Source organism: Eptatretus burgeri, chromosome 18 (assembly GCF_056783735.1).
Source record: "Eptatretus burgeri isolate ZD-2024b chromosome 18, Ebu_testis_v1, whole genome shotgun sequence".
Lineage (NCBI taxonomy): Eukaryota > Metazoa > Chordata > Myxini > Myxiniformes > Myxinidae > Eptatretus > Eptatretus burgeri.
The window spans coordinates 26741001-26764667 of NC_140978.1; the positions used below are offsets into that span (position 1 = coordinate 26741001).

General features: G+C 40.6%; 1 protein-coding gene across 1 annotated transcript in view; it reads left to right on the top strand.

Moving 5' to 3' along the window:
• BSN (bassoon presynaptic cytomatrix protein) overlaps positions 1-23667 on the top strand; it is a 206384-nt gene that overhangs the window by 164901 nt on the left and 17816 nt on the right. Inside the window, exons 9-10 of the mRNA XM_085864462.1 lie at positions 8954-9013; positions 17311-17407. Coding sequence (XP_085720588.1) covers positions 8954-8994 — 41 coding nt within the window. The 3' untranslated portion in view covers positions 8995-9013; positions 17311-17407. The remainder of the gene's footprint in view (positions 1-8953; positions 9014-17310; positions 17408-23667) is intronic.

The following is a 23667-nucleotide window of genomic DNA, read 5'->3' on the forward strand; positions in this document are numbered from 1 at the left end:
TGGTGTTGGCATAACGGTTAGGGTGGTGGGCTTTGGATCCCAGGGTCCTGAGTTCAAATCCCGCTGAGCTGTTGAATTAATACCAGGTGGGGTTAACTCAGCCTGTCATCCTTCCGAGGTTGGCAAAATGAGTGCCAACATGCTGGTATACTGCGTCGGAGTGGCGACACATCCAGGATTGTGCCCAATAGCCAAGGAGACTGCTTAAAGGGGCTGTCACACCTTGACGATTTAGCCAGCGCATGCCGATTTATGAAAAAAAATTCTAAACCGCTGGCACACGTCGAATACGTTATGTGTACGTTAGGTGCACGCTGAAAAACACTGCCATACGTCGTAGTATGCTGGTTTAAAACGTTGTACTTTTTGGTTGTCCAAAAAATTTTGCATGCTTGAAATTTTACGACGTACTCGGCGTTTGGCTCACACGTTCCGCTACGCTGGCCATAAGTTGTAGGCACGTTATGCGATCGTTGACACACGTTAATTGTATGTTACTCATAAGTCGAAACGCGTAGAGGTAACATTCGCGTACCCGAAACTTATTTCTAACCTATGAGTAACCTTTTGTAAGCACGCTACACGAACGTTCACACTTCGCAACACGCTACTTGAAAGTTCCTCATACGTCGAAACACATCAAAGTAATGTTTAGGGTACCCGTGACTTATTTATAACCTATGAATTACTTGCTTGGGAATTATTACGCTATGCATACGTTCGACTATCGTTGAGCATAGGTTGTGGACGACTAAAACACGATAAACAATCATTGGTATAACTTATCTATAAGTTATCGAAGCGTTCTGTGTTCATTACTAGTACATTATGCATTTGTCAAAGTCGTTTTTAATACTTTAAAAAGTAAAACAAAGAAATATTTCATCGTGGGAATGAGGAAAAAAATTAGCCGAAAAGAAAATCGAACAATGGTGCAAAGTAGTCTCCTATTCGTGGACGATAAGAGGATCCATTATCACCCACACCCTCCCCATCACGCTCACATACTACTACTGACATGGACATACTACTACTACCAATGCTACTACTACAACTAATACTACTATTACTACTGTCACGCACACCAACTACTACTAATAGTATTACTACTACTGATACTACTGGCATTGACATCTACTCAACATGGAGTCTGGAACAATGATGGGTTCCTCTTGTGAAGCCCATTTGTATATCCCAATTCCCCTTAACGCTGCCAATACGCCATTACACGGTAGATGTAAGTTAGAAACACGTTCACTAAGTGCTGTGGTCATCCGGAAGAAGTCAATCTAATTCGTCTACATACGACAATGTGCGTTTGAGATACGTTACACAAAGGTTCAAAGCATGTTACTCAAAGGTTAGAAGCACGTTATACTTAGGTTCAAAGCATGCTACACATATAATAGGTTAAACGCACATTACTCATAGGTTCATAGCACGCTAGTCATTGGTTCAAGGCAAGTTACAAATAGGTTCAATGCATGTTACTCATCGGTTTCAAGCACGTTAAACATAGGTTCAGAGCACGCTACTCATAGGTTAAAAGGACGTTACCCATTGGTTGAAAATTCGGTTGCGGGTATGTTAAATATTACCTTGACGTGTTTCGACTTATGAGTAACCTTCAAGTAACGTGTGTCCGTCGTGTGTAAACGATCGCGGAGCGTGCCAGGAACATATGACAACGCATGCGGAACGTGTTAGCCATACGCAGAGTACGTCGTAAAATTTTCAGCATGCTTGAAATTTCACGACGTATTAAACGTACCACATAATATGACAGCGTACTTCATTGTTTTCCAGCCTACTCTTAACGTATACACAACTTACCTATACCGTATTTGACGTGCGCCTCGTGTTTTGACACATTTTTCATAGGCCGGCATACGCTGGCAAAATCGTCAAGGTGTGACTGCGATGTTGACACTTCAAATTCTCAGGCGGTTATGATTTAAATCGGCGTCCGGCAGGTTCTTAACAGGCTACGCCACGAGTTCGCCGGCGATACGTTTAGCGCGCTATGCGTAAGTTAAACTATCGTTGGGCATAGGTTGTGAACGCCGACAACAGGCTAAGCATTCGTTGGTAAAAGTTATCAATAACACAACGAAACGTTCTGTGCCCGTTACTAATATGTTATGCAAACGACCAACACGTTATGAATACGCCCAAAACTTAAAAAAAAAACATCAAAATTTCAACGTACGCCAACGTTTTACATACATTTTTATACGTTGACATTGCTGGCTAAAACGTCAAGGTATGACAGGGCCCTAAGCAGCACCAATGCTCTGCGCAGAGTATGGTCCCAATCTCTTCCTCTCCTGATCTATGCCTTTCCACAAGTATATCCTGGAGGTATTTTGAATGTTCATTGGTCCACATGGTTGAGTCTTTGTTGTGAAATGCACTACCTAGCAGAGGAAACCTCCAGGAACCGCTGATTTTATTCTGAAATAATCAGGATCACGACAATTTAACACAGGTGGAGGCTAATTAACTTAGTGTGTGATTGTAAATGTGATTGATTACACCTGAGCGAATTTACAATTGCTATTATAAGGGAGGTGGACACTAATCCAACCAAGATATTCTACTTTTGTATTTTAAATTAATTTTCTGAAATTTGCGGAATTTGTTTTTCACTTGGAAGTTGTGGGTTACGATGTGTAAATAAAGGTGGAAAAAGTCTGATTTAATGCAATTTTATTCCAGGCTTCAAGGCAACAAAAGGTGAAAATTTTGAAAGGGTGGTGTGGAATTTCTATAGACACTGTATATATACACGTATGTATGTGCAGTGAATAATGAAAATCTGATGTGAAGGACTGACATTTTAAGTTGCTTGATTAATCTTTCAATGCAGTTTTCCTGTTGGGGATGAACAAAAACGAGCACTCGCTGCAACATTAAAACTGATGCGCCTTGTCATGTAATCAGTCACCCAATGTGATCTTGGCATTACAATGCATCAAAGGATGAAACTTTGGGTCCGATTGAGAAACGTACCACTTCCATTCTTTTTTTTCAAAAGGAATGTTCAACTTATTCTATGAGTACAAATTTACTGGATAAAGGAATAACAAGCATGTTGGTGACATGGCCAGAATCTAAAACACCTCAAAAGGCTGAAGATCAACTTTGCCTCCAGATGACACTTTGCAATGTATTTCCTCCTTCAGAGTAAGGCTTCCATGCCGAGTTTCAAATGCTACATTTGGTCAACAAAATAATGTACGTTTCGATGGTTAATCTTCATGTAATATATAATCTGCAAATGATAATGACTTTTGAACCCTAATTTAGATTTTGAGTGTAATTTCGTATGTTGGTGGCATCTGTGGTTTTTGTGCTCTCTGAGTCACATGACATTTCAAGATCCGCTTGGATTGATATCAGCATTCACATCAGAAATTGTCACTTCATTGACGTCTCCTTATTGACTTGACTTGACTTTCCCAGCCTATTTAGTGTACTGCAGGACGAAGACCTCCCTCAGCACGTTCCATCCTGCTCATTTTGATGTAATTTGAGGCATATGTCATCCAGTTAATTTTTCAATTTCACATCTCCATCTCATCTTTGGTCTCCATCTGCTTCTTCCAGGGCCTTCTCGAGGTTTCTTGGTGTCCACCGGTTGTCCCTTTTCCTTGCTACGTGTCCAGCCCAATTCCATTGCAGTATTTTGATCGTAACCATCATGTCGAACAATTTTGTTTTCTGTCTGATCTTTCGTTTCTCTCCTTGTCGCTTTTGGTTTTGCCAAGACACCATCTTTCCATGTCTCTTTTGCATGTCCTTGAATTTATTATCGGTCTTCATTGTTGGAGTCAATGTTTCACCATCATGTGTCATTGTTCGAGGAAAACACCGATTGTAAACTTTCCTTTTCAGACAAGAAGGCTGTTTGCTTATCAAGACACTTTAATTTTCTAAATTATACCCATCCTGCTCTCGTATGTCTTCAAAATGATCAGTATCCATTTGTACGAGTTGTTCCAAGAAATCCATTTGTTGGTTTCTTCAAATTTGCAATGATCAATTTGAATCTCTTCCTTTGTTCATAGCGACTGAACATTAATTTTGTCTTTGTCATATTCATTTTTGTCAGATCTTTTGACTCTCCAAAGTGAGATCTTCCATCATGATTTTCAATTTTTCAACATTGTCTGGAATCAAAACAATGTCATTTGTAAGTCGTAGGTGGTTTCGTCTTTCTCCATTGATAATTTAGCTCTTGGAGCCCTCCTACATCATCCCTCCCTGTCAATTGATCGTGCCTCTATTTTGGTGCAGTTTCAAGGTTGCTGTTCCACCATCGTACACCTCGGTTAATATATTGATGTACATGGGGTTGACATTTAGATGGTGTAGAGCTTGTGTGATTGCATTTGTTTCCTCACTGTCAAAGTCTTTTTCATAATTAATGAACATGAGACACAAAGGAAGATTTTATTCTCTTGATTCTGTCAATCTAACCTTGCTTTTCAATGAGCCTCGCTCTTGTAAGAAAAGAAAAATCTGATTTATTGCAAGATGGTCATCCATTGTTGAGTATCCACTTGTAAAACCTACTTGCTCTTTGTGTTGTCCAGTTTAATCCTTTGCCTGATTTGACATTTTTTTGTGAAACATTTAAAAGAAGTGGGGAGAGGGTTGATTGGAAGGTAATTATTTCTGTCCATCTTTTCTTTATGATCAGTACCAGTCCAGAGTTCTTCCAAATGATGTCGACAAGCAAAAAACCCATCCTTACAGATGGGTTAATTCCCCCACTTCTATGATGATTATGGTTTTCAGGTGAATAATTGGTGTATTTTAGTGTGAATCATAATATCCCTTCCCACCAGCAGCGGTGCTATGCCATACACATATACAGAGATAAATGGCATCCTCCCGCCACCCTGAACTCCTGGTGCTTTGAGTATATAGCACTTAAAGTTTTGAATTCACCCATCCGGATGGGGTAATGTGCTCAAAGCCATTGCTAGAGGGCATGGGTCAGGCCACATCCTCTATATGGCAGGAACAGACTTAGGATGCGTATATATGCATTATGTAGATGCATACGCAATTTATATATGGTTGCATATGAGTGCGCCACGAGTGATTGCTCGCCGTGATTTTTCGGAATCATGCACAAAACGGACATATACAGTCAAGCCACTTGGGGATACCAGCATGATCCAAAGTCACGTCCTCGGTCCACGTGGTCATGGTCTACGTCCAGACTCCCACGAGGCAGCGCTATACGCTAAACATTTACATGGAGAGAATCCCCCCCCCCCCCGAACTCCTGCGTAATTAAAAACCTTTCCAGGCAGACCCTGAATGCAACGGTTAGTTTTCAACTCATTCCGTCCAGCGGTTCAGGAGTACATAAAGTCAAACACATAAACACAGGTGGTCATAGGGATGAAATTCCTCAATTGCTCCCACTGAGTGCAGAGAAAAAAGTGATGTCACAAAGATGACATTGCTGGTGCCCAGAGTACTCTGCAAAGTGAGGTCACTTCTCATAATCTCTGGCTGTGTTTGTGCGAAAGTCAAGTCTGGTGTTGTCTCGTTTGTGCGAAAGTCAAGTCTGGTGTTGTCTCATGTGTGCGTGATTTGTGTCGCAGCTGCTCCAGGGGCGGGCCTGTAAAAAAGAAATAAATATCAGAAGAACGAGAATTGCTTTGCAATACATGTTCCCTCCCGATGTGATATTTTCCAAATACAAAAAGGGAATAACTCTGAGAAATTGATGAAACGCCCTGAAACTCGAACTTGTTCTGTAACTTATCTTAATAAAGCCATATACCAAGTTTCAGTTAAATATGCTAAAGAGTATGGGGAAAAAAGTCTGAAAAACCACAGGTGAGACGGACAGATGGACAGAGAGCAAAATTAGAGTCCCTTGTTCTTCATCGCACGGCCCATGAGCCACTGGCGGCCCCTGACGCATTCTAACCACTAAGCCAACACCAGGCTTTAAAATGGATCTTATCAGTAGTCACTATTTCCCCACCCCCCCCTCCCACCCCCCTGCCTTCCCCTCAAAACTACCAACAAAGATTAAAAACACCCCTCTACATTAATTGGGGTCATGCTGATCATATAATTGGGGCGAAAGGGTGGAAGAGCTCCTTGTGAGCCGACGGCCGTCCATATCTAGTGCCCAACTGTGTCTGCGGATGTCCTTCTGCCGTTGGGTTAATTTTTTACGAGGTTGGTGGCAGGATTTGCACTCCGGCCACCAGAAAACCCTTCACTCCGGAAAACGCAAGAAAAACGCAAAGAAAATTGAAAACCCACTCTGTGGGAGTACCTCCTCTGCAGCTGCCCTTCGCATGGCAGTTCACCAGATGAAAGGATTGGCGCAAAGCCTTCAGGACCACCACTCTTTAATAATAGGAGGAAAACCACGAGGTAACCTTTCTGAGTCAGATTGCAGTAGTGTGTGTCGGGGTGGTGCTGAGGTGCCGTCCACCAGATGGCGGTCTCCTTGGGTTAACCTCAGGCCGTCCCTTCGGGTGGGTGCCTGGAATGTCCTATCCCGAAGAGAGGATGATTACCTGTCTCTGTTATCACCTGAGCTCAAGCGTTTGGACATCAGTATTGCAGCACTCTCTGAGGTTCGGAGACCGGATTGCGGCGAGATAATGGTGGGTGGTTACATCTACTATTGGTCTGATCGCTCTGATGGTTACCATACTCAAGGAGTTGCTGTAGCTGTGTCCAATAAGCTGACTCAAATGATAACTGAGGGAACACCGGTCAACGAGCGTATTATGAGACGAAGGATTCATCACTCGTTGGGTGTCGTTTCTCTGGTCTCTGTGTATGATCCGACTGAGGCGAGTGATCTCACCTTGAAGGACGCATTCTATGCCACACTCGAGTCTGTGGTTGATCAGTGTTTCAGGCGAGATACTCTTCTCGTTTTGGTGGATTTCAATGCATTGACTGGAACTGATCGGGATGGTTACAAGACACGTGTTGTCCCCATGAGTCTGGAACTGTGAACCAGAACAGCACGAAGTTCCTTGACTTTGCAAGAAGTCATGGACTTCGGGTGGCCGGTTCATGGTTTCAGCACCCACAGGCTCATCGCTGGACTGGGTATTCCAACGCTGGTGGTGTGGCAAAGGAGATTGACCATGTGCTCGTTGATGGTCGCTGGAAGATGATCCAGAACTGTAGGACCTACCGGAGTGCTCAGTTCCTCAACAGGGAAAAAAGACAAATTGATGAGTTGAGCAGTGTTTCTGGATTTCGAGAGCTTCACCAGGAGGAGGTTACTGTCAGATCACCTGTGCCCTGCAGTGACTTGAGGGGGGTTGGAGTGGGGACAAACAAGAGAAGACAGTGACCACTAACCTGTCTGCAATATGAAATTGAAAGACCCATCGACTGCATTTCATCTTGGGACATTCCAGTGATCTTGAAGACCTTGGTTTCCATGACATCACACTCCGTGAGGGTGGGGCACCACCCAGAGGGGATAGCAGTACTCCACCAATCTGTGGATGAACTCCTTGGAGGTGGACAAGAGTTCAGTTGTGCCAAGGAAAGACTGCATGATGGAGGAGGCCCATTTAGTGACTTGCTTTGGAGGCCAACTTTAAAATGTGGTTTGCCCAAGAGAGATCATGATTGAGAGTGAGACCCAATAATTTGAGTGACTGAACTTCTTTGAGAGGGTTTTGAGAAAGTAGATGGGAGGGTTTGCGGTACTGTCCTTTTGGAGAGAGAGACAGAGACAGAGAGACAGAGAGACAGAGAGACAGAGAGACAGAGAGACAGAGAGACAGAGAGACAGAGAGACAGAGAGACAGAGAGACAGACAGACAGACAGACAGACAGACAGACAGACAGACAGACAGACAGACAGACAGACAGACAGACAGACAGACAGACAGACAGACAGACAGACAGACAGACAGACAGACAGACAGAGAGAGATAGAGAGATTTCTCAATGGTAAAATACATATTCCAAGTGTTTGACTACTTTGTGACTCCATCAAGGTCTGGAGAGACGGAAGAGGCTGCTGCCTGCCTATCTGAAGGATGAGGGATGTCACAGTGAAGTCATCAGCAGAGATAAAGAGGATTTTCCAGAAAGTCAGGATGATCATTTTCGAAGACCAGGAATAGGAACACTGTCTTGGGGGCACTCCAGTCTTGACAGGGAGAGGAGATGAAAGGATTCTGTTCAGAACCACTCGTTGGCTCCGAGAGTATCAGAAGTCAGTAATCCATGTGTGGAGTTGGCCTTGGATGCTATCAGCAGACAGTTTGCAGAGAAAGGCAAGCATGATGCCAGACTGCATCAAAAGCTCGAGATATGTCCAGAGAGACTGTCCTGATCTCATGCCTGCCATTGAAGGCTAACAATGATCTAATTTATATTCTCGTGTATATACATGTTATTGCTCAAGCTGCTTACCTTATATACAATAATACATGTTATCGTCCAAGTTGATCAAATTTATCCACATGAAGGCGAACTGATTTTTATACGAGTGTTCCAGTTCACATTGATCTACCTGATTAACATATTTCCACCCATGCTGAATTGCTTTATGTATGTGTTATAGACAATGCTGATTAGTTTATGTACATGTTCGAGGCCGTGCTGATTCATCTACAGAAGTGTTATTGCCCACATTTTTTCGATTTATGGACTGCATGTTATCACCCAGGCTGATCAAACTTGTATACACGACAATGTTGATCTCATTTATATACATGTTATAACAGCCAACACTTATCTAGTTTATGTGTATATTGCACCCCTACATTGATGTAACGCATGTTTGTTCCCCAGCACATGTTGGTCTATCTTCTGTCGATGTTGTCAGAAATTTTGTTCAAAGTTGTCTTTGTGACGGGCTATGTTGAAGTTGCATTGTTGAAAAATAATGATATCCATTGTGCATTCATGGTTGTTTCTTGTTTTTCAGCTGTGTCAGCATTTGGCAAAAAATTTGCGTCCTTTTGGTAACGGCATCACCATTGACCAGGTACGTTTTAGGAGCTCACGGTAATCAGGGTACCAACGCAGTTAAAGGAAACCTTTAATCAGAGTTTACATGAAACCATTTGCAATGATCCTCCATGTGATGTTCATGGGCAACTTTGATGAATGCCACAGCTGCTGTGTTCAGATATTCTACAATAAATACACAGAAAGATGGTTCAACAGGCAGTATAAATGGGGAGAATAATTTTACCAAGTGTGGACATCCTTCTTATTTCCTTGTGTCTCTCCTGTATTCTGAGTGTCAATGTGTGCGGGGTGAAGGCCCGAGGAGGCTTAAGGACAGAAACTATGCTCGTACCAAGACTGTTGCGATGGATGAGTGGTAGGAAACTTCCTGCGGCGCTGAATGTCCCAAGGTTGTTTGCCCTGCCATTGTCCACATTCAATTTGTCTATCTATGAATACTGAATCCCTTCCATAACAGTGTGTGCTGACATGCCATTGGTGCATGTGGATGATTACCGGGGAGTCGTGCAATTGTTTGTGATTAAGTTGATTGTACTTCCGGTTCTGGGTGCAATGTTCAATACACAGCCATCTGATAAGCAACGCCTTGGTCATCCGGTTCTGCTCTTTTTGTGATTCCTCGCCGTGCCTACCGCTCACTTCGCAAATGGGTTTAATCAAAAGATATCAAGTTATACTTCACAAACATCTTGCATGTCGATGGGTGAGTCTCAATGAGGATGTAAAATTAAATGAAACATGTGAAAAAGGATTTTTAAAACGTCATTGTTGTTTGTGTGCTCCTTCCATGTGTGTGTGTGTGTGTGTGTGTGTGTGTGTGTGTGTGTGTGTGTGTGTGTGTGTGTGTGTGTGTGTGTGTGTGTGTGTTTGTGTGTATATATATATATATATATATATATATATATATATATATATATATATATATATATATATATATATATATATATATATATATGCCTGGTGTTGGCTTAGTGGTTAGGGTGGTGGCTTGGGATCCCAGGGTCCTGACTTCAAGCCCCATTGGCTGCTGAATTAACACCAGGGGGTTGACTCAGCCTGTCATCCTTCCGAGGTCGTCAAAATGAGTACCAGTGTACTGGTCCCGGTGTATGCCCCGGTTAGAATAGGTGTACCATATCCCTGTGTGTCGTAAGAGGCGACCAGGGTTGGCGTCAGGAAGGGCATCCGGCCATAAAACATTGCCTCAAGAAAAAGCCCAACCCCTGCACAGCAGGGAAAAATGGCTGTAAAAACGGTCATTTTATTTTTATATATATATATATATATGTATATATATATGTATGTATGTATATATATGTATGTATGTATATATATATATATATATATGTATGTATATATATATATATATATATATATATATATATATGTATGTATATATATATATATATATATATATATATATATATATATTTTTATATATATGTATATGTATATATGTATATATATGTATATATATATATATATATATATATATATATATATATATATATATTGCTATTGGTTCGTGAAATAGTATTGAATACAATTTTGTGTGCTCCTTCCATGTCCTTTGATCGGGTTCCTGCTGTCTTAGAATAATACATGCTACCTTTACAACCGCTACGTTAAGCTCCCTTTCCCGCTACTACTTCTTCATTGGTGAAAGACAGCTTTTAAAATGGGCACCTTTGAGATTAAATGGACACAAATTTTTGTTTTAAGTTTAAAATCGATTATTAGCTTTCCAACGGTACCATTTTTATTGCTGTATGACAGCATGAACCACGAGAGCGCAAAGTTGTGCTGCTGCTGCATCTTCTTCTTGTTACACACACACACACACACACACACACACACACACACACACACACACACACACACACACACACACACACACACACACTCACACTCACACTCACACTCACACTCACACTCACACTCACACTCACACTCACACTCACACTCACACTCACACTCACACACTGAAATTGTATAAGATCAACCCCAAATCATCAAACTGATTGAAAAAGCAATGGAGCTTGGAATACCACAATGATATAGCTCTCGGAAGGAAGTTTCAAAATAAAAGGGGTGAAGATACGTGGCAGGATCTTCCAGAGAGACAGACTTTCACCCCTCCTATTTTGCCTGGCCCTGGATCCAATGAGCAATGTCATTATTTAGCAAGGACGTGGATACACCCATACATCAAATAAAAGAATGTCCAAAGAGGCAAGAAAGATGACACATCTATACATGGATGAGTTAAAACTCTCTTCACCAAACGACGAAAAATTGGCAGAACAAGTCAAGTTAGTGAAACAGTATTCCAACGACATCCAAATGGAAATTGGCCTCAATAAGTGTGTGAAGTGCACATTCGTACAAGGTAGAATAACAAAAACGGACAACAGATATACACGGACAACTGGGAAAACAATAAAAGAGCAGCAAGATATTAAAAAAATAAGAGTTGGACAGATTGGGTAGAGACAAAGAAGGCTCTTTGGAATAGTTAAGAACACGTCAGCTCAACTTGGATGGAGAACTAATCATTATTAATTTCCAAGACCAGGGACACTATATGGATGGCTTTAAGAAAATGGCTGGACTGAGTCAATTGGACAGGTGTGTATTTTGCAAAGTATAAACAGAAAGTACGAGCCACCTCCTGTCGGGATGTAAAACACTCGTGTCAGAACAATCGTAAAACACTCATGTCGGAACCCAAAGGCACAACAAGGTATGTGGAGTCATCCACTGGCACACCTGCAAAAATCTCAATTTCCCATTTCCAGAAAACTCATGGAAACGTGAACCAAAAGCAGTCATTGAAAACAAGGAGGTAATGCTCACATATAACCTCATGATCCCATTGAACGTGAACATAGAAAACAAAGCATTTCTTTCAGATACCATGGTAATTAGGTAATTAGGTAATTAGGTACAAAAAAGAAAAGAAGGCATTGCTCATTGAAGTGTCAGTACCCATCGATTTTTGCCTAAACAATGCAGAAATCAAGAAAATGACCAAATATCAGGATCTCAAAAATGCAGTGAAAAGATAATGGAAACTGAAGAGCGCCAAAATTGTGCCAGTGATTATTAGAACAACGGGAATGATAAAGAAGGACCTTCTGGAGATCTTAAAAACCATCCCTGGGAATATTACTACAAACAAACTACAGTTGGAAGCTGTCCAAGACTTGCTGATGATCCTGAAAAGAGCCCTCAAGAAAACTGAATCATGATCAAGAAAGAGAACAAGAAAACTTCACAACTCTGTCCATGAATCACGATATGTCACCAAAACGAAGGTGGATACTTCGAGACCTGGCAGGACTCTGTTCCACCTTCTGAAACCAGCATATGGAGATAACAACCAATGACACACACATGGATGCATCTCCTTTTAGTGTTAGATTGTTCCACCACCCATGCTGCCACCATGCGATAGATCGGGACCGAGCGTGGTGGTGCAACCGTAATCACGAAAAGAGAAGACATGGATGATCAAGGTGTTACTTACCAGATGGCTGTGTATTGAGCAGTGCACCCAGAACCGGAAGTACAATAAACATAACTGCTGCACAGAATTGCTGGTTACAGAAAGGGTTCATGAGCAAAGGACCAATTAACATGTTAGTGGTTGACAGCCACATTGGACACCATTTTGTTCAGGTGCTTCTCGTATTCTCACAATTGAAGCAAAATGCTTTCACTCTGGAGGAAATTATTTACTTATATAAGTTTATCATATTTGTTTATTCCTTTTCACTGTACACACTTCTTCATTTTCTTTTTATTTTTCTTCTTCTTCTTCTGTTTCTTCTTCTCGTTTGTTTCTTCTTTTTCTTCTTCTCACTTGTTCTTCTTCTTCTCACTCTCACTTGTTACTTCTTCTTCTTCTTCTTCTTCTTCTTCTTCTTCTTCTTCTTCTTCTCACTTGTTTCTTCTTGTTGTTCTTCTTCTTCTCACTTGTTTATTCTTATTCTTCTTCTTCTTCTCACTTGTTTCCTCTTCTCACTTGTTTCTTCTTCTTTTTCTTTTTCTTCTTCTCACTTGTTTATTTTTCTTCTTCTTCTTCTTCTTCTTCTTGTTTTTCTTCTTCGTCTCATTTGTTTCTCCTTCTTCTTCTTCTTCTTCTTGTTCTTCTTCTTCTTCTTCTTCTTCTTCTTCTTGTTCTTCTTCTTCTCACTTGTTTCTTCTTCTTCTTCTTCTTCTTCTTCTCACTTGTTTCTTCTTCTTCTTCTTCTTCTTCTTCTTCTTCTTCTTCTTCTTTTTCTTCTTGTTCTTCTTCTTGTTCTTCTTCTTCTTCTTTTTCTTCTTCTTCTTCTTCTTCTTCTTCTTCTTTCTTCTTCTTCTTCTCACTTGTTTTTTCTTCTTCTTCTTCTTCTTCTTCTTCTTTCTTCTTCTTCTTCTTCTTCTTCTTTCTTCTTCTTCTTCTCACTTGTTTCTTCTTCTTCTTCTTCTTCTTCTTCTTCTTCTTTCTTCTTCTTCTTCTCACTTGTTTCTTCTTCTTCTTCTTCTTTCTTCTTCTTCTTCTCACTTGTTTCTTCTTCTTCTTCTTCTTCTTCTCACTTGTTTCTTCTTCTTCTTCTTCTTCTTCTTCTTCTTCTTCTTCTTCTTCTTCTTCTTCTTCTTCTTTCTTCTTCTTCTTCTTCTTCTCACTTGTTTCTTCTTCTTCTTCTTCTTCTTCTTCTTCTTCTTCTTCTTCTTCTTCTTCTTCTTCTTCTTCTCACTTGTTTCTTCTTCTTCTTCTTCTTCTTCTTCTTCTTCTTCTTCTTCTTCTTTTTCTTGTTCTTTCTTGTTCTTCTTCTTCTTCTTCTTCTGCTTCTTTCTTCTTCTTTTTCTCACTTGTTTGTTCTTCTTCTTGTTGTTCTTCTCACTTGTTTCTTCTTCTTCTTTTTCTTTCTTCTTCTTCTTCTCACTTGTTTCTTCTTCTTCTTCTTCTTCCTTCTTCTTCTTCTCACTTTTTTCTTCTTCTTTTTCTTCTTCTTTCTTCTTCTTTTCACTTGTTTCTTCTTCTTCTTCTTCTTCTTCTCACTTGTTTCTTCTTCTTCTTCTTCTTCTTCTTCTTCTTCTTCTTCTTCTTCTTCTTCTTCTTCTTCTTCTTCTTCTTCTTCTTCTTCTTCTTCTTCTTCTCACTTGTTTCTTCTTCTTCTTCTTCTTCTTCTTCTTCTACTCCTTCTTCTTCTTCTTCTTCTTCTTCTTCTTCTTCTTCTTCTTCTTCTTCTTCTTCTTCTTCTTCTTCTTCTTCTTCTTCTTCTTCTTCTTCTTCTTCTTCTTCTTCTTCTTCTTCTTCTTCTTCTTCTCACTTGTTTCTTCCTTTTATTACTATTTTCCTTATTATATTGCATTACTTATGTCTGTTGAGTAAACTCTTTGTCCTGACAGATGGTACTTTGTCCTCACAGGAGCACACTTACCTCGAAGATATCTGATCTGAGTTTACATACCCTGCCTGACTATAAACTGTCTCATTGATGTTTCATCGGCCTGCACCATCCTTTGAATTGATGTTAAGCCGGGTGTCCCATCTGCTAGCTTCAGTCTGTGGACGTTCAGTTTCCCGCGGTATCTTGCACTAAGTGTGGGCGAGTTATCGCTGGCACCCTGAACCAACTGCAAATTCCTACTCATTCGTCGAACTTCAGGCCTTGCCAGTTGGTTTGTGAAAGACTTGGGCCAAATACCAGTACGCTGCTGAGCCCACAAGAAGATTGGAATAATTGTGGCCATGAATGACGATGTTGTGATAGTAGTAGTAGTTGTCTTAGTAGTTCTCGTAGTTCTTGTTAGCAAATTGCTCAGTGTGTTTATGTTTTTTATGCCTCTGGTGACGATGTCGCCGGTGGCATTATGTTTTCGTGTTGTCCATACGTCCGTACGTACATGTGAATTTTCGCTGTTTTCTCTGAAACCGCTTATCTGATTGACACAAAATTTTGACCATCGATGTGACTCATCATGCAGAATTTTTGAATGATAATTATGATGCCATAGGTCACGTGGGGGTGGCAGCCATTTTGGAAAAACGGAAAAGCTTTGGACCTCTGCATCTCCAAAACCACAAGATGGAAAAAAAAAATGAAACTTGGCATCTGCCAACGACTCTGCATGGGGAAGAGCGACTTGACTATGATGTCATTGGTGAAGTGGTATCCTGGTCAAAATTCGACAAGTGGAACGCTGCATTCACTCATTATAAAAAATTTTGAGGTTCATTTCGGAAAATATTTCATCACAAAAAAAAAATCAATATGATGTCATCCGTCTCATGGTCTCCAGTAGAAGATTTTGAGGAAAAATTGAGGAAAAACAGATTGAGGCAAAACTTCACAGAAATATTCCACATAACTTGGGGATATTAGGATGATAAAGAATAATTGATGTTACATGGATCGGTGGCCATATTGGATTGAAGAAAAGATAAAATAATGTTTTCTCTGGAACTACTTATCTGATCAAAGCTAAATTTACCAAGTATCATCAAACCATGTACCTGCATGCAATGTGGAAATGATGACATCATAGGTCACGTGGTGTGGCAGCCATATTGGATAGAAAAACGAACTTTCTCCGATCAAAACGAAACTTCACACACGTGATCCACGACCAAATATTGGGCAGTACAAATTTTCAATGCTACTGGTCATGTGGTTTGGCAGCCATGTTAGTTTGTAAACCGAAAATTACATTTTTTTTCCCCTCCTAAACCACTTAACAGATCAATATGAAACATGTGTTACATGGAGCAAGGGAAGTGCATCACAGCTGTTTAGTTTCGCATCAATTCTATAGCAGTTTCTGAAATATAATTTTTCAATATTTTCCTTGAAACCAATGTGGCCGCCATACCATGTGACTGATGACATAATTTTAAGTCAAATGTATGCAGCAAGGGCAGTGGATCATAACTGCAAAGTCTGGTATTGATTGGTTAAATGGTTTCAGAGAAGTAGCTGTTTAATTATGTCTTTAAAACCAATGTGGCTGCCACATCATGTGACTGATGAGATCATTGTTAAATAAAATATTTGCAGCAACAGTGGTGGATCATCACTTCAAAGTCTCGCATTGAAAGACTAAGTGGTTTCAGAGAAATATATATATTTTTTAATATGATCGACTCAGCATGAAGAATATTGGTTGAAAATTTCAACATAATCGGTCACATGGTGTCACAGTCATTTTGGACAAAAAGCCTTATCCGATCAATGTCAAACTCCAAGGACATGATCGGCCACCCATTCTGAATTTGATTTAATAATGAGGACGTCGTGGATCAGGTGTCTGATCAAAGCGGGGTGGCATAGTGGGGTTTTTTTTTCACCATAGAAATTTACCGAAATTTTCACCATAGATGCGACTAATCATGTGGAATGTTTTTGTGATAACTATGACATCATAGGTCACGCGGTGTGGCAGCCATGTTGGTAAAAAGGAAAAACTTTGGGCCTCTGTATCTTCTAAACTGCTCCATGAAAAAAAAATTGAAACTTGGCACATGTGACGTACTCCCCATGGGGAAAAAGGGTGATTTTTTTTTGATGATGTCATAAGTGGTGGCTTCCTGATGGCGTCATCATTTCATATGTCAAACGCTTTATCCGATCAGCATGAACATTTTTGAGGGTCATCTAGGGCTAAATTGTAATTGGCAAAAAAATTGATGACATCATCAGTCACGTGGTTTGGCAGCCATGTTGTTTTTAACACAAAACCTTCAAAATCCTTCTCCATAACGGCTGAACAGATCGAGGTGAAACTTTACAGGTATGATCACCAATCCATGAGGAACCAAAAGTTCTCCACCTATGATGTCATAAGTCACATGGTTTGGCAGCTATGATTTTTATTTTCGGAATAAACATTTTAAAATCTTCTGCAGAACGGCTTGACAGATCGAGGGGAAACTTCACTTGCATGTTCCCGAAGCCTTTGAGATACCAGGGTGTTCACGAATAATATATAAGTAACATGGTCTGGCAAACATATTGGTTTGAACGAAATTCTTTTAATAATCTTTCTCTTGAACCGCTTCATCAATCAAGGTGAAACGTCAGAGTTATGATTGAGTAGACATGTAGAATATATGTTTTAAATTTCAACCTGATTGCATGTATGGTCTGGCAGCCAGAATTATTGAATAATTTCAATCTGGGTTCAGGGATTTATATTAAACTTGGTACAAGTATGTATAATGATGTAATAATATGGGCAGAGGCATATGTGGCGACGTCGTGATGTCAAAGGTTGTCGTTCTAGTTTTACTGTACTTTACGTGTATTTATTGTCATTTTGCAGGTTTATTTCACTCCACATTATGGCCCGATGAACCATCGATAGATTTTGAGAGGAAGAAGTTTTTGCTGCCAACTGCTGACACGGGGACAGTGGGCAGGTAAGTCATCAAAGATTCATATTTAAAACTGTTGCAAAAAATATTCATGAAAAAATAATCAGTGCTGCTAACGGAATTGCATCGAACAAGAGAGCGGTGATGACGAACAGCTTCATGTCTTTTACAAGCAATAAATTTATTGGCTAAAAAGTCGTCGAAGGAAAATATCTTTAAAACAAAAGTTGGAGCAAGATTACCTGTGGTCCAGAGATTGCAAGTTACGCTGTCACATCGAAAACAGATACCACAAGCGCCATCTACAGGACCACTTTCTCGAGAAATGCACGTCTCCAGTAAAATGTACAATTACCATTACCACGTCTCCAGTAACAGGTACAATCATCATAACCACGTCTCCAGTAAAATGTACAATTACCATTACCACGTCTCCAGTAACAGGTACAATCACCATTACCACGTCTCCAGTAACAGGTACAATCATCATAACCACGTCTCCAGTAAAATGTACAATTACCATTACCACGTCTCCAGTAACAGGTATAATCACCATTACCACGTCTCCAGTAAAATGTACAATTACCATTACCACGTCTCCAGTAACAGGTACAATCACCATTACCACGTCTCAAGTAAAATGTACAATTACCATTACCACGTCTCCAATAACAGGTACAATCATCATAACCACGTCTCCAGTAACAGGTACAATCACCATTACCACATCTCCAGTAAAATGTACAATCACCATAACCACGCCTCCAGTAACAGGTACAATCACCATTACCACGTCTCCAGTAACAGGTACAATCACCATTACCACATCTCCAGTAAAATGTACAATCACCATTACCTCGTCTCCAGTAACATGTACAATCACCATTACCACATCTCCAGTAAAATGTACAATCACCAAAACTACATCTCCAGTAAGATGTACAATCACCATTACCAAGTCTCCAGTAACACGTACAATCACCAAGTAAAGTCTCCAGTAACACGTACAATCACCATTATCAATTCTCCAGTGACATGTACAATCACCATTACCACGTCTCTGATAACATGTACAATCACCATTACCACGCCTCCAGTAACAGGTACAATCACCATTACTATGCCTCCAGTAACAGGTACAATCACCATTACCACGTCTCCAGTAACAGGTACAATCACCATTACCACGTCTCCAGTAACAGGTACAATCATCATAACCACGTCTCCAGTAACAGGTACAATCACCATTACCACATCTCCAGTAAAATGTACAATCACCATTACCTCGTCTCCAGTAACATGTACAATCACCATTACCACGTCTCCAGTAAAATGTACAATCACCAAAACTACATCTCCAGTAAGATGTACAATCACCATTACCAAGTCTCCAGTAACACGTACAATCACCAAGTAAAGTCTCCAGTAACACGTACAATCACCATTATCAATTCTCCAGTGACATGTACAATCACCATTACCACGTCTCTGATAACATGTACAATCACCATTACCACGCCTCCAGTAACAGGTACAATCACCATTACTATGCCTCCAGTAACAGGTACAATCACCATTACCACGTCTCCAGTAACAGGTACAATCACCATTACCACATCTCCAGTAAAATGTACAATCACCATTACCTCGTCTCCAATAACATGTACAATCACCATTACCACGTCTCCAGTAACAGGTACAATCACCATTACCACATCTCCAGTAAAATGTACAATCACCATTACCACGTCTCCAGTAACAGGTACAATCACCATTACCACATCTCCAGTAAAATGTACAATCACCATTACCTCGTCTCCAGTAACATGTACAATCACCATTACCACATCTCCAGTAAAATGTACAATCACCAAAACTACATCTCCAGTAAGATGTACAATCACCATTACCAAGTCTCCAGTAACACGTACAATCACCAAGTAAAGTCTCCAGTAACACGTACAATCACCATTATCAATTCTCCAGTGACATGTACAATCACCATTACCACGTCTCTGATAACATGTACAATCACCATTACCACGCCTCCAGTAACAGGTACAATCACCATTACCACGTCTCCAGTAACAGGTACAATCACCATTACCACGTCTCCAGTAACAGGTACAATCATCATAACCACGTCTCCAGTAACAGGTACAATCACCATTACCACATCTCCAGTAAAATGTACAATCACCATTACCACGTCTCCAGTAACAGGTACAATCACCATTACCACATCTCCAGTAAAATGTACAATCACCAAAACTACATCTCCAGTAAGATGTACAATCACCATTACCAAGTCTCCAGTAACACGTACAATCACAATCACCAAGTAAAGTCTCCAGTAACACGTACAATCACCATTATCAATTCTCCAGTGACATGTACAATCACCATTACCACATCTCCAGTAACATGTACAATCACCATTACCACGTCTCCAGTAACATGTACAATCACCATTACCACATCTCCAGTAACATGTACAATCACCATTACCACATCTCCAGTAACATGTACAATCATCATTACCACATCTCCAGTAACATGTACAATCATCATTACCACGTCTCCAGTAACATGTACAATCACCATTACCACATCTCCAGTAACATGTACAATCACCATTACCATGTCTCCAGAACATGTACAATCACCATTACCACGTCTCCAGTAACATGTACAATCACCATTACCACGTCTCCAGAACATGTGCAATCACCATTACCACGTCTCCAGTAACATGTGCAATCACCATTTCCACGTCTCCTGTAACATATACAATCACCATTACCACATCTCCAGTAACGTGCAATCACCATTACCTCGTCTCCAGTAACATGTACAATCACCATTACCATGTCTCCAGAACATGTACAATCACCAATACCACGTCTCCAGTAACATGTACAAGCACCATTACCATGTCTCCAGTAAATTGTACAATCACCATTACCATGTCTCCAGAACATGTACAATCACCATTACCATATCTCCAGTAACATGTGCAATCACCATTACCACATCTCCAGTAAATTGTACAATCACCATTACCATGTCTCCAGAACATGTACAATCACCATTACCACGTCTCCAGTAACATGTACAATCACCATTACCACGTCTCCAGTAACATGTGCAATCACCATTACCACGTCTCCAGTAACATGTACAATCACCATTACCATGTCTCCAGTAACATGTACAATCACCATTACCACGTCTCCAGTAATATGTGCAATCACCATTACCACGTCTCCAGTAACATGTGCAATCACCATTACCACGTCTCCAGTAACATGTGCAATCACCATTACCACGTCTCCAGTAAATTGTACAATCACCATTACCACATCTCCAGTAAATTGTACAATCACCATTACCATGTCTCCAGAGCATGTACAATCACCATTACCACGTCTCTGATAACATGTACAATCACCATTACCATGCCTCCAGTGGCATGTACAATCACCATTACCACGTCTCCAGTAACATGCACAATCACCATTACCACTTCTCCAGTAACATGTACAATCACCATTACCATGTCTCCAGTAACATGTACAATCACCATTACCATGTCTCCAGTAACATGTACAATCACCATTACCACATCTCCAGTAAAATGTACAATCACCATTACCATGTCTCCAGTAACATGTACAATCACCAATACTACGTCTCCAGAACATGTACAATCACCAATACCACATCTCCAGAACATGTACAATCACCAATACCACGTCTCCAGTAACATGTACAATCACCATTACCACGTCTCCAGTAACATGTACAATCACCATTACCACGTCTCCAGTAAATTGTACAATCACCATTACCATGTCTCCAGAACATGTACAATCACCATTACCACGTCTCCAGTAACATGTGCAATCACCATTACCACGTCTCCAGTAAATTGTACAATCACCATTACCACGTCTCCAGTAAATTGTACAATCACCATTACCATGTCTCCAGAACATGTACAATCACCATTACCACGTCTCCAGTAACATGTACAATCACCATTACCACGTCTCCAGTAACATGTACAATCACCATTACCACGTCTCCAGTAACATGTGCAATCACCATTACCACGTCTCCAGTAACATGTGCAATCACCATTACCACGTCTCCAGTAAAATGTACAATCACCATTACCATGTCTCCAGTAACATGTACAATCACCATTACCAAGTCTCCAGTAACACGTACAATCACCATCACCAAGTCTCCAGTAACACGTACAATCACCATCACCACATCTCCAGCAAAATGTACAATCACCATTACCATGCCTCCTGTAATATGTGCAATCCCCATTACCATGTCTCCAGTAACACGTACAATCACCATTATCAATTCTCCAGTGACACGTACAATCACCATTACCACGTCTCTGATAACATGTACAATCACCATTACCACATCTCCAGTAACATGTACAATCACCATTACCATGCCTCCAGTAACATGTGCAATCACCATTACCACGTCTCCAGTAACATGTACAATCACCATTACCACATCTCCAGTAACATGTACCATCACCATTACCATGTCTCCAGTAACATGTACAATCACCATTACCACGTCTCCAGTAAAATGTACAATCACCATTACCACATCTCCAGTAAAATGTACAATCACCATTACCACATCTCCAGTAAAATGTACAATCACCATTCCCACGTCTCCAGTAACATGTACAATCACCATTACCACATCTCTAGTAACATGTACAATCACCATTACCATGTCTCCAGTAACAGGTACAATCACCATTACCATGTCTCCAGTAACAGGTACAATCACCATTACCACATCTCCAGTAACATGTACAATCACCATTACCATGTCTCCACTAACATGTACAATCACCATTACCAAGTCTTCGGTGACACGTACAACCACCATTACCAAGTCTTCGGTGACACGTACAATCACCATTACCAAGTCTCCAGTAACATGTACAATCACCATTATCAATTCTCCAGTGACACGTACAATCACCATTACCAAGTCTCCAGTAACATGTACAATCACCATTACCAAGTCTCCAGTAACATGTACAATCACCATTACCACGTGTCCAGTAAATTGTACAATCACCATTACCATGTCTCCAGAACATGTACAATCACCATTACCACGTCTCCAGTAACATGTACAATCACCATTACCACGTCTCCAGTAACATGTGCAATCACCATTACCACGTCTCCAGTAACATGTACAATCACCATTACCACATCTCCAGTAAAAATGTACAATCACCATTACCATGTCTCCAGTAACATGTACAATCACCATTACCACGTCTCCAGTAACATGTGCAATCACCATTACCACGTCTCCAGTAACATGTGCAATCACCATTACCACGTCTCCAGTAAATTGTACAATCACCATTACCACGTCTCCAGAACATGTACAATCACCATTACCACGTCTCCAGTAACATGTGCAATCACCATTACCACATCTCCAGTAAATTGTACAATCACCATTACCATGTCTCCAGAGCATGTACAATCACCATTACCACGTCTCTGATAACATGTACAATCACCATTACCATGCCTCCAGTGGCATGTACAATCACCATTACCACGTCTCCAGGAACATGTACAATCACCATTACCACATCTCCAGTAACATGTACAATCACCATTACCACATCTCCAGTAACATGTACAATCATCATTACCACGTCTCCAGTAACATGTACAATCACCATTACCACTTCTCCAGTAACATGTACAATCACCATTACCATGTCTCCAGTAACATGTACAATCACCATTACCACGTCTCCAGTAACATGTACAATCACCATTACCATGTCTCCAGTAACATGTACAATCACCATTACCATGTCTCCAGTAACATGTACAATCACCATTACCACATCTCCAGTAAAATGTACAATCACCATTACCATGTCTCCAGTAACATGTACAATCACCAATACCACGTCTCCAGAACATGTACAATCACCAATACCACGTCTCCAGAACATGTACAATCACCAATACCACATCTCCAGTAACATGTACAATCACCATTACCACGTCTCCAGTAAATTGTACAATCACCATTACCACGTCTCCAGTAAATTGTACAATCACCATTACCATGTCTCCAGAACATGTACAATCACCATTACCACGTCTCCAGTAACATGTGCAATCACCATTACCACGTCTCCAGTAAATTGTACAATCACCATTACCACGTCTCCAGTAAATTGTACAATCACCATTACCATGTCTCCAGAACATGTA